This window comes from Leptodactylus fuscus, chromosome 4 (genome assembly GCF_031893055.1).
Source record: "Leptodactylus fuscus isolate aLepFus1 chromosome 4, aLepFus1.hap2, whole genome shotgun sequence".
Lineage (NCBI taxonomy): Eukaryota > Metazoa > Chordata > Amphibia > Anura > Leptodactylidae > Leptodactylus > Leptodactylus fuscus.
This window is the reverse complement of record NC_134268.1, coordinates 113,701,662-113,714,834: the sequence shown is the minus strand read 5'-3', so window position 1 is coordinate 113,714,834 and position 13,173 is coordinate 113,701,662. Positions and strand designations below refer to the sequence as shown.

General features: G+C 38.3%; 1 protein-coding gene across 1 annotated transcript in view; it reads right to left on the bottom strand.

The window, feature by feature from the left end:
• CDH12 (cadherin 12) overlaps nucleotides 1–13,173 on the bottom strand; it is a 251,513-nt gene that overhangs the window by 237,410 nt on the left and 930 nt on the right. Inside the window, exon 2 of the mRNA XM_075270977.1 lies at nucleotides 2,306–2,718. Within this exon, the coding sequence (XP_075127078.1) occupies nucleotides 2,306–2,632 (327 nt within the window). The 5' untranslated portion in view covers nucleotides 2,633–2,718. The remainder of the gene's footprint in view (nucleotides 1–2,305; nucleotides 2,719–13,173) is intronic.

Here is a 13,173-nt window from a genome sequence, read left to right as displayed (position 1 = left end):
GCACTATACTGTGTGGGGGACAGTAAAGGGGCCATTATTGTGGGTTCCCTGCCAGAATTAAACCGCTGAATTTTTTTAAAATAGATATTAGCCCTAAAATGCAATTTACTAATAAAACCAGGGATGATGTGACAATAGGCGTGTGGGGTCAAAGGTGTACCAATAGTCATAATTAATTCAGTGGTAAATTAAAGACAGTACAGAAAAATCTTAAAATCAAAAGGAACATATGGTGTTACTTCTCCACATATTCTTTTAGAAATCATGAGGCAATTTCTTTCTTAACAATATCTCTGCATTAAAGGTAAGAAAAAAGAATCTTGCTCTGTTTTAAGATAAATGTCATTGTGTCCTAGAAATGTTGTCTGCTGTATTTTATGTAAGATCCTAACTGTTTTTTTCTCAAGGGACCATTCAAAGGGAGATGTAAAGCTTGTCTGACTTGTTTTAAGAAGCAATATTAACCCTGCAGTTATGTGCCTTAAGCATACTGTACATATTACCTGGAGAGCGACAATCTGTTGCTTCCCCAATCATGCCCTACACAAGACCTGACTGCCTTATCATTCTGTACAAGTTTCTTTTGCCTGAAGCAGCCTTCGAAAGACGTTGGCTCCAGTTCAAGGCTATTTCAAAGTAGTTGTGATTGTGTGGAGCAGTATAACTTATGTATAGAAAGGCCAACCGTCAGATGGCTAATAAATACAAACAAAGGTCAATGCTAAAGGAATATGCCTCTGTGTAATAAGCTTCATGTGCCAAGCAATTGTATGTTTCCATAGAAGTAAATTTTGTCTGTCATTGATATTACGAGGAGGACATGGCAGAAATGGTGCAAACTGTGCCAAAGTTTATAGTCTTGCCATAGTAGATTTGGTTCAACTAACAAGAAGTATAGAATTTGACACATTGCTTTTCCCGAAACGTATTTGCTATAAATATATACTGATGTGAACAGTTTAAATTGAAAGGTGCAATGGCATGGGTTTTTTGAAGTGGGATTTTTTGGAGGTTGCCAGGCAGTATAGGATGTTTGCTGCTAGGCTGGTACGGTACGGTGCTTCGGGGTGTACCTGGGGGCATGTCATCAGGGCACACCTGTGATTGTGTCTTGAACACGTTGTTCAGTAATACCGTCCCAACCTCATTCACAGCATGGCTCACCCTTGACTTAGAGGGTGGTGACGTCATTTGATGTCATTTCCAGGCGCCGATGCAGGAGGAATGCCAGTGAATACATATAAATACATGGTTTATTGGTTTTGTGGTCACAAGGATGCGCTCTAAGTGTGAAACAGCTGTTACTTTTGCTATTATTACCGCTGTCATAATGTTTTTTTATTTTATCTGGACCCATTTGTATGGATGCTGCTGTTTTGGAAAAGAGAAATATCTGAAACGGACATTTTCTTTTGTTCATCTCTCTTGGTGGTGCCACACTGCATTTTTTTCTTTAATATTTTCTTTATTCTTTGAATAACAATGTAGGATCACAGAGATGATATCCCACATCATGCCTTCCATTGTTTTGTGCTCTCTGAGCCCAGTTCTCTACCACCCCCACTCACAAGATAGCTGACCCTGCTATTATTAGCCACATTACTGAAACTTACCTCCTCCCTTAGTTTTTAAGGGAGCAATGAGTGTCGCAGAAGACATTTTAGTTCCTCTAAGATGAATCACTAAGGTTTCAGTTTAATTAAAAAGAAAATTTGGGTCAAATCTGTCTCGTTATGAATTAGTTTGATCACCTCTATTGTTATTTTGTGACATACATTTTGGAGGCATCTTGTGCATCGCAAATTTGTCTCATCTCTAAATATGTCTTTGTCTTATGGCAAATTAGACACCATTTTGAAGTAAATGCACTTAAAGGGGCACAAATATTGTACATTGGTAAGGGCTAATTTGAATCCCTTAGTTTGGGTCATAAAACCTATACAAGAGTTGGCATTTGCAATATGTATACAAAATACAATATGTATCATATGACAGTATTATGGCTGAATTAGCCCTAAATGTGGATTTTAGTTCTCTACATCCACCAGTTAAAGGGGTTATCTGGGGGTATGAAATTACTTAACTAATCCCAGGGATGTAGCTCAGTGAAGGAGGGGGCATAGAGCGACTCAGGACACCAAACTCTGTCTCAGATCACATGACCTAGGGGTTGTAATGTTGAGTCCATCATCTTCATCCTCAGGACCAGGCAAGTAAATTAATACCACCCTGGACAACTCCTTTAAGCTCTTCTATGCCTGCAGGTATTAACATTATGAAATGAACGGTTATATAAAAATTGTACCTTTCCCACATATTGTGGTTCAGATCCCATGTATTCTTCAAGAACAAAGAACTGATTCCATACCCAACCACGTTTAACTCTTTGTGCTGCTGATCTCCTTCCCGACATTGTGATAACATTTTCTTTTTGCTTGGATGCTGAAGTTTGTGGTGGTTGCTGGGAATTCAGTGGTGTTAAAAGACCTCCATCAAAAAGGAACCAAAGAAGCAGCGATAAGCAGTTCCTTGTAAGCATTGGAAAAAACGTCCCTACAGCCTGGTAGTTAAAACGCCAACACTTGCTGTAAAACTGTAAGATCCAGCTTGATGCGCACCTTTTCCTCAGCATACAAGTTCTACTGTTGTAAAATGCACATGAAAAGTATTTCTTCAACTGGCAATGTTCTCTTCACAATGAAATTTGCCAGTGGATTCCTGCAATAACACAAAATGAATGTTACTCTTTGCATAGACTATAGAGAAATGTAGTAAAGTAGATATAGTGACACGACAGATTTTTTTTTTCAAATCATAAAAATTATAGTGAGGAGAGATAAACTACAGGAAATGCATTTTAATAAGATATATAAAGATATATGTGAATGAATAGAATAGAAACAATTGAAGGTATAACGTTGCTGAGACGATGCAGAAGAGTCCCAAGTGCCCAAAACACTAATATTTCTAGAATATATTGATATTAAACTAAGTCAATTTGGGACTGTGCTTGTGATATTATGTTGCATTATAGAAATTTTCAGTATATAAATGCCTTTATCTGAAATCTACGAGTGCATTATTAATCCAAGGACAATTGGCAGTATAATAGGTTTCTTCTTCAAAGCCAACAAAATATACTTAAGTTTTCCATTGTATAGTAATTATTCATCAGGGACTCTTTCACACTCCATAATAAATACTTTTTTATGCAATGTGTTTGTTAGGCATTCTATACGCACACTGCGATCACTAGGCACTAGAAATAAATTTCTAAAACTAGCTGTTTAAGTAAACTTTTTTTAATAGCTGCAAATAAATCAACTTGATTAGAAATATTGCTATATTGAGCCGTTCTTTCCATTGCCTTATATGTTGCAAATAAGGGTTCTATTGGCAAAACACAAACAAGGAAAATTTTGAAATAAATTTTGATCCCATGATACCATTGATCTCAAAATAGCAAAATTTACTATATCTATATAGTAAAAATCTATACTGGTAGTTTATGTAAACTGAAGACTTTTCCTAAATATATTGCTTTTGCAATATCACTTTGTTTTCCTGCTATGTGAACTTATTCCTCCCAGTATTTACAGTCGTTTCCATAGTGCCGGACCTGTGTGATAGGACAAGTGACGTCACTCACTCACTGTTATCTACAGTCTTCACGGCAGGACAATGGTTCAGCTTATTGAAGTTTGTTGATAAAGCCCTGTCTCTATGTAAACACAGAGATGACACTTTGTCCTTCTCTACTAGCTTCTGCATATTATCTGATATGCATTTTTATTAGATTTCTAGTAATTATAATAAGTATTTCAATACTTCATAGTGTCTTGTTCAGCAAGCTGGGTGAAGGGGGGAGATGCAGGAAGTGAGAAGATGAGACAGCAGACAAAGCTGCTGAAACAGGGAGATGAGAAACCCCTATAAGTATATAATGGAATATTAAATAGTTTAGTAAGTGAAAACTGGGGGGAGATGTTAATGTGGAGACTGCATGGACAGTTACAGAGTCAATCATATCATATGAACACCTATGAGTATCATGTCCAGGTTGGGTTTGAGGTTTTAGAACCTTATCCAGGATACTCGCAGGGCATCACATTAACTCAGCAACTGTACCGTTCGCTGTGCAGACGTGTCTTTCTACCAGTATTGTCAGATAAGACAGAAGAGCATCTTTGGAGGCACATTTTAAAGCTTATAAAGTATTTACATATGAGAAAGAGCCCAAGTTAAAGCTGTCCCTATGCACACCTTGGGTAACAGATTTAATCCCTTAATGACCAGAGAGATTTTTTTTTTGTTTGTTTTATTTTTTCATTGAGGAGAATACATTTTTATTTGTATTTTAACTATTTTATATGTTTGTTTTTTTTGTTTTTTTTTTGTTATACATACTGTATGTCCACCATGAAATCATAAAATACCCCTGGGGAACATTCACACTTTACTATTTTTGCATTGCGTTTTTTCACTGCATTCATGAAAGCCCCAGTTACAAGTAAAAACAGCCTACAAATTGACAAAGTCATTGCCAAAGCTGATCTAAAAGTGCTATAGTGGGAGGCATCCTGTAAACATTTTATGGTAATAAACCACTTCTAACTTCTCCTCAGGGTCTGACCTGCTTCTGCTAGACTGCAGGAGAGTTTCTGCTGGAATGTCATAAGGTGAATATGCCAAAATTTGGTGACAGGTTCACTTTAAATATTCTACATCCCAACACAAACTATCATACATAGTCCCTATACATGTGTTCTCTATGTATAAACCACTCCTGTTTTCCCTTTCATACAGAGCTTCTGCTGACCTTAGAATAACTCCAAAACTGCATAGTACTCTCTACAACAACTTTTTCAAGCTGTAGTTGGAAAATGCATACTATTCCATTTTTCCTTTCTTGGTACACTTCCTCCCTCCCTTGCTAACATCTGCCATATCATGTTGCTGGGCCACATCCAGCAGTGCTTTAAAACAGGAGGTGGCTGCAACATTATGTGATGCTCTCATCTTCTGAATAAAATAAAGTGACTGCTCTCCAAAAGGCCAACTCTTTGAGGAGACCAGATTTTCTGTGACAGATTTTCAGTTTTTGATATTAGCCACCTTCTTTGAGAAAATCTAGAAGACCACTTTCTAATACAATTTTAGGTGGTTATCTCAAAACAGGAGACATAAAATATTACGATTCCTGCCTCAAGCTGCTGGCCCTCTCTGTCCTCTAGGCCATTATGCAACTTAACTGATTTTTTTTTTTTTTTTTTTTTTTTTTTTTTTTTTAAATTGGGTTGAATCTGGTTTATTTAGAACCTATTTACTCATTCTTATATGTATCTTGTTACTATTGCTTATGTTATACCTGGGAAGTTGCAACTTGAAACCACAAGTACAGGAGTATTTAGTGGTACTCTGCGTGAGTATAGATAACCTCAGCATGAGTTTTGATTGACAGAATGTGGGAAGACCTAAGGTCTTTAGTTTATTTTCAAGTTGCTTTAGATATATGTAGAGTAGACTCACACATCTGCATATGTCCATACTTAAATTATTTAAAGTTTGGTTAACAAATGCAATTCCTCACAAATCTTGTTGAAAATAATATCAAAGCATGCTAATAAAATTCTTGAAAGTCTGCATTTCATATCATACCCTCCACTGATTGACCAGTGGATACACAGACACAAATAGGACAGCTAACACCCCTTTGTGCTAACTTAGGAGACATATTTCCAAGAAAAACTTGGACAACCTAATCCATGGGTCATCTGTGTAATGCAAGATGAGACTGGTCCTTCTGAGCAAGTGGCATTTCTAGCAACTCTTTACCCTAGCAATGAGATGAGTATCAATGTCAACACTATCAATGTCAATACCACTCAAGTTCAGAATTCCATTAAAGGCCCAATGACATCCATCATCTGATAAGCACTGCCAGCCTCAGTATTTTGGTGTTTTGCTTATTTAGATCCATTCAACCATTCCAAAGATATAAGCCCTTTTTACCCTTTAGGGTAAGTTCACACGATGTAACGTTGAGCGTCATCTGGCACGTATATGGTGTGTCAAAGTTTGCGTGCCGTAAAAGATCTCATTGATTTCAATGGGAGTTAGGAGTGTATACGCCGCATTATTTTGCACCCGTGATTTTGCGGCCGCAAAATCACGGGCGCAAAATAACGCGCCATATACGCTCCTAACTCCCATTGAAATGAATGGGAGAATTTGGGGGCGTCATCTGCTGGCACGTGTATACGTGCGAGATCACGCTCAAAGTTACTGTACATTGTGTGAACTTACCCTTAAGGAGGCAGGGTAGTTTGAACGTTACTGCTCAGCGACTTTATTTGTATATTCCTTGACCTCCTTCCAACGTCATAACTTTTTTTTATTTTACTGTCAATTTAGTTATTTTTGCAGGGTCCATGTGAAAAATCTCACAATTTTATAATTTGTGGGGCAAGTTGTAAGTTTTTTTTTTATATTTATGACTTTTTTTTTTTTTTTTTTTTTTTAATGTAGATTGTGAGCTCCACATAGAGCCCACAATGTACATTTTTTTCCCCTATCAGTATGTCTTTTTTGGAGTATGGGATGGAAATCTACGCAAACACGGGGAGAACATACAAACTCCTTGCGGATGTTTTTTTGCCCTTGGCAGGATTTGAACCGAGGACTCCAGCGCTGCAAGGCTTCAGTGCTAACTACTGAGCCACCATGTGGCCCCCTATATTTATGACTTTTTAATCACTATTTATTGTTATTTTTATGAAGAAGTAACATGACCAAAATACATTAATTTGTGTAATTTAGTACTTTTTTTTTATTACGTAGGGGATAAATAACACTATATTTGGATAGTGTGTACATAAGGATACCCAATTTTTTTTAATTTACATTATGTTTTGTTTTTAGTGAAAGGTGTTTTTTTTTTGTTTTTTTTTACGTGTTTCACAATGGGACTTAGATCTGCTAATCTCCAGTGTATTGGGGACAGAAGGCCTCCTGGCTGCCATGGCAACCCCTCAAACCCCATTAAAGCTCATACTGGGGGACCCAGGGAGTGGTGGGACGGAGGATATTGCCCTTCAACCACTCAAATGCCATTATTGCTATTGATCATAGCATTTGGGGGAGTTAATCCACCACAGTCAAAGTACAATCGAGCTGAGACCAGGAAGTCAGTACAACGCTGTAATGCCAATAGCACAAGAACTATTACTGTGCTGAGCTTTAACTATACGTTCAGCATGACATAATAGTAGAGCGTGGAGTGGGAAGGGGCTAATGTTGATGCAAATGTTACCACCAACTTGACTTAGAATATTGTAATTTACATGAACAACAAAAGACCTCTCTGAACCGAATTGGGCAAACAAAAGGCAGGCCATTGGGGTTTTCAGACATCGTGTCTGTTCTAAATTGGATTTTCTCAACCTAACAATCTCTTTAACAAGGGATTTTTAAAAAATGGGTCTTAGCACCCTTTAACTGTAGAATTGTGTTTGTTCTCTACAACTTTTGTTGCTCTGTTTTATATTGAACTCTATTATCCCCTTATTGTTCTACATAATACTTCTAAAGCACCAATGACTTATGCACAATATCTATTAATTGTGAAACACTTTCAGGGATACTTTAGTAGGCCCAATTTTCTTTTTAATGAACTTATAAGTCATGCTAAAAAGAGACTAGAAACTACGCAATTGCTGAATAGTGCAAAACAAGAGAGCACTGCAGGATGTACTGTAAAAGTGTTTTATTATATATGAAATAAACAATATAGCGTTTATGTATGTGCAACATGAAAAACAAAACTATAAAGTTTTATGAACCAGATCATGACAACTCAATAATGAGATTCCAATTACAAAAAATGAACACCATAAAAACAGAATAAGATGGTATTAATGTTTATTCCAAAGTAATACTTTGTCAGCAGCATGCTACTCTAAACAACATTTTGTAAAGTGAGATTAAGCTAAGTGCATAAGAAAACATTTTCTTGCAGTTGCAACATTAGTCTCTGGACATACAATCTAATCCAGCGAGAGCATATTTACTACAAGTAAAAGCCTTGCAGGAAGATTTTCTCTCTAAAAGCTGAGCATCCTTTTGTAGTTCACCAAGAGACCAATGCACATCAAAGTGTAGAAACCAACCTTGATTAAAGTTATTGGAGCATAAAATCATGGCCATAGCTTTCCATTGTTGTGCACATTTTTACTATAATAAATGTATCAAAAGGTTTTTCTGCAGTTGAGATTTATTAAAGATTAAAAGGCAGATAATACAAAAATGTTATCTGTAGCCTCATACAACAAAAAACGGAGTGTGTTTTGAAGTACAGTATTACATTCCCAATTAATTTCTGAAAGACAAGCAACTGTAAAAGCATTATAGTGTAAAGTTTTCTCCAGCCTAACTATAAAGTCGATAATGGTCAGCATCTTCTAAAGAATTCGACTTCACCTCCTGGGGTCTTACCTCTTGGTTATATAAACAGAGCAGCCACAAGTTTAGCCCAGGGCAGGTTTTGGAAAATGTGTCATATGCTATCCCCTCACATTCTGACTATTCTTCAATAAAGAGTGCAATGAGGGTCACCCAGGTCAAGCCAAGAACTTTTTTCTTCACTTTTTCCTCTTCAAACGTATCCACCATTTTTTTATTTTCATTTTAGGAGAGCCCAATATGTCTTAAATTAGTCATAAAAGTTGAGGAGTGTAATTATTCATGTAAATGCTAACTGACCTTATGTAGGAATGGGATCTAGTTGCATCCATTTATAGGAAGCTTACCACCTCTTCCAAGCATATTCAACTGTCACCACCAGCACATTACAGTGATAAACAACAGATCTTTGTTATGTAAGTGTGGAGAAAAACACCTCTGAAGTGAGGCAGTTGGTGCACATGGGCGAGCCTTTGACTCCTGGAGAATTACTTTTGCCATTTATACTCCAACCATCTCCTGCCTGATCCACCCTATGCGGTAAGTTCATCCTCCTACTGCTACGACATCATCCACCCTTATTGAATGGCAAGAGCAGTGATCTCAGGGCTGAATGCCCGCCCCCAGTATGCCAAATCAGTTGTTTTTCTCCAAATCGGCCTCAACACTATTTAAAGCCCGTCCCTACAACGCTCAGTGTCATACCTACACAAGTACTGGGGTCTACCACTGAGGCCCCAGGAAGTGCGGTTTTCACCGCAATACATCGTTTCTCTAGCAATAATGATCCTCCTGATAAGCCATAGCGGCGAAACGCGTAGAGGAAGCCAACCATCATGTTAAGTTATCGCTGCAGTAATAGGCAGGGCACCAGAGTATAGAAATTACTATACAGCTGAGTACATAGTGTGGTTACTTGGGGGAGTCATAAGATTAGCTATAGGTTGACCTGACTTATTATCTAACCCTAGTCTCCACTACTCACTATACACAATTGTATATACATATATACCTGCCTATTTACAATAAGAATCATTATTTAGTTGCTAGATAAGAGTTTTGCTGGGAAACCATCTGTTGTTATGCCGTTCATTAAAACTCCCCTAACAAACAATATATTGGAAGGGAGTGACACAGAAAGATACGGACGATACCACCTAGCAATACATGGTGATTGTACCAACCATAAAACAGTATCAGTCATTTGTTTTTAGTCACCTTATTCACTTTATTTATTTTGGAATGATCACTGTGTGTAGATTTTTAACTATAGCCAATAAAAGTTAGGTTTTATTATTTTTGTGTCTAAAATGGAGTACCCTTGTGTGATTAGATGTTGAAACAGGACTCTAAACCCTGTGTATATACATTTTCTCCAAATCAACAAAAATGACATACATAGCAAAGGTATGTTGCCTATCATAGTAATATGGTCTGCAATGCAATGGTAATGGTTGAATATGCTTAGTGGAGGAGGTAGACTCCTTTTAACTGGTTGTCATATGATCATGCCATAATACTTGCATATCATACAGAATATATGACAATCCATAATATACATTCCTGCACATTCTCTAAAACTTCCAACGTCCATAAGTGTTTTAACTAGAGATGAGCGAGTAGTACTCGATCAAGTAAGTATTCGATCGAATACTACGGTATTCGAAATACTCGTACTCAATCGAGGACCACTCGCTATTCTAATGTAAAAGTTCGATGCAGAACCAGCATTGATTGGCCGAATGCTATACAGTCGGCCAATCAACGCTGGTTCTTCTCCTACCTTTAGAAGTCTTCTCCGTGCAGCTTCCCCGCGGCGTCTTCCGGCTCTGAATTCACTCTGCCAGGCATCGGGCCTGGGTAGAGCCGACTGCGCATGTCCACTTGTAGTGCGGGCATGCGCAGTCGGGTCTGCCAAGGCCCGATGCCTGGCAGAGTGAATTCAGAGCCGGAAGATGCCGCGGGGACGCTGCAAGGAGAAGACTTCTCGGAGGATCCAGCCCGACCCTCACTCGTGGACTTGGTAAGTATAATTTGATTGAATGTTGCCTACCCCTGAAACGAGCATTTTCCCCCCATAGACTATAATAGGGTTCGATATTCGATTCAAGTAGTCGAATATTGAGTGGCTACTCGAAACGAATATCGAACCTCGAACATTTTACTGTTCACTCATCTCTAGTTTTAACTCTATGTGTAGATACTGCATACAAGCCAAGGGACAATATGTCAATCTATAATTCTAATTTGTGTTTGTTATGGTAGATAGATTAGATTCCTTTAAGGGATAAATTATTGGTTAAAATAATGGAGGCAAAAGAAAACTACAGTTCAACAAGTACATTAATAGTTTACACTGCTGTTCCTTCTATTAGAGGCTGAATTAAACTACCATATTTTTTGGACTATAACACACAGTTTATAGTCCGAAAATTTGAGAGGAAAATGGGGGTGTATCTTATAGTCTGTATATAGCGGGGGGTGGGGTGAATAACAAAAAACTTATACTCACCTCTCCTGGGCTTCCAACACATCCCCAGCATTCTCTTCAGAGCCATTCTGGCCCATGACTGAGGTCACATGCCCCAAGCATCACTGTTGGGCACTGTGATTGTGACTGAGGCCCAATCAAAAGCACCAGCAGTTACATTTGGGGCATGTAACTTCAGTCGCTCGCAGAAGCGGACCAAGAAGGATGCTGAAGAGAGCCAGAAGGAGCGAGGATTTCCAGATGTGGTAAGTGTTTGTTATTTTCCATCACCTCCCCTAGGCCTCCAATTATTAGATACTTGGGTATGAGTGTATAAAAATAGCACCAGGTATATTATACTGTGGGAAGCACTGTGAAGCATATTTATACTGTATAGGGACCACTGTGGAGCATATTTATTCAGTGTGGGAGCCAATTTGGAGCATATTACACTGTGTGGGGCCAGGTGGCGCCCAAACCTACTGCAGTACCTGCAGCAGCACCCCCTTTATACCATAGTTTATTTGAAAGCACTCGAATATGTTTATTTTACATCCAGAAAAAATATTTTGGTCTTGTATCAAACCTTCATCAGTTTATCTGTTAACACATATGTAATAAACTTAAATGAATCATATGTCCACGTGGAATCATAATGCATGTACAAGAGTTACATCTCAAGTGTACAGATAAAAATTTTAAAAATATTCACGTTGCATCATAAATTCCTAAATGGTCCTCTTATCCCTATCAGATACGGTAATTTTCTAGGAGATATGTGGTACCCAGTTAATGAATTTACCAGTTATTTTCTTTACTCCAACTTCTTCCCCAAGCCTTCTCGATTTTCCATATATTCACCTCATTTATTTCATTTTATCCTTTTCCCTCTTCTTTTTTGTTGGTCCGCTTTTGGATCTTCTTTTTTTTTTCCTGGTTTTGCTCCTTATTTACAATCCCTTTTGTTTCCACATACTTGGAATTGGTTTTACTCCCTTTTCAAATACATTTTAAACCTTTTCCCATACTTTTTCCCATACTTCTAATTTCACTTGCTGAAACCAGAAGTGACGTCACCTCCTATCACATAAACACCATTACTTTCACTTTGAAGATGTCACTTCCTGTCTGACATCACTTCCTCTTATTTCTTTATTTATATTGTACCCTTTCACCATGAGGCTGCATATTCCTAGATCTTGCTGGTCTTTTTCAACTACACTATATCTCAATGGCTTATCTTTTGTTGCAGATTTTGCTGTGGTTTTTTGAGGCAAAGCCAGGAATAGATTGAGCAGAAGGTAGAAGTGAAAGAGATTCCTATATTTCCCATTACTCTGTAGCCACTTTTGGCTTTGGCACAAAAAAACACAGAAAAATCTGCAACAAAAAATATGTGTTTCCAAAACATGGGGCCTCAGCTTAAAAGTGAAATATTTCACCCTTCTAACCTTTGTGTGAGTTTTTATAATTTAGTTTGCACCTGATTAGATTATGATTAGAGAAGAGCGAGTAGTACTCGATCGAGTAGGTATTCGATCGAATACTACGGTATTCAAAATACTCGTACTCGATCGAGTACCAATCGCTATTCGAACGTAAAAGTTTAATGCAGAACCAGCATTGATTGGCCGAATGCTATACAGTCAGCCAATCAACGCTGGTTCTTCTCCTACCTTTAGAAGTCTTCTCCGTGCAACTTCCCCGCAACGTCTTCCGGCTCTTCATTCACTCTGCCAGGCATCGGGCCTGGGCAGAGCCGACTGCGCATGTCCACTTGTAGTGCGGGCATGCGCAGTCGGCTCTGCCCAGGCCCGATGCCTGGCAGAGTGAATGAAGAGCCGGAAGATGCAGCGGGGACGCTGCAAGGAGAAGACTGCTCGGAGGACCCAGCCCGACCCTTACTCGTGGACTTGGTAAGTATAATTTCATCGAATGTTGCCTACCCCTGAAACGAGCATTTTCCCCCCATAGACTATAATAAGGTTCGATATTCGATTCGAGTAGTGAAATATTGAGGGGCTACTCGAAACGAATATCGAACCTTGAACATTTTACTGTTCGCTCATCTCTAATTATGATCACTATTACCAAAGACTGTACCAAGAGTGACATTTCCAACAAGTTCCATATTAATAGAAATAATCAAATCCAGCAGAGCATGGCCTCTACTAGTATCTTTTAGAAGCTGGACCATTAAATGCAAACAATGCAGAACCATGGCCGTAGTCAATATCTAAGTA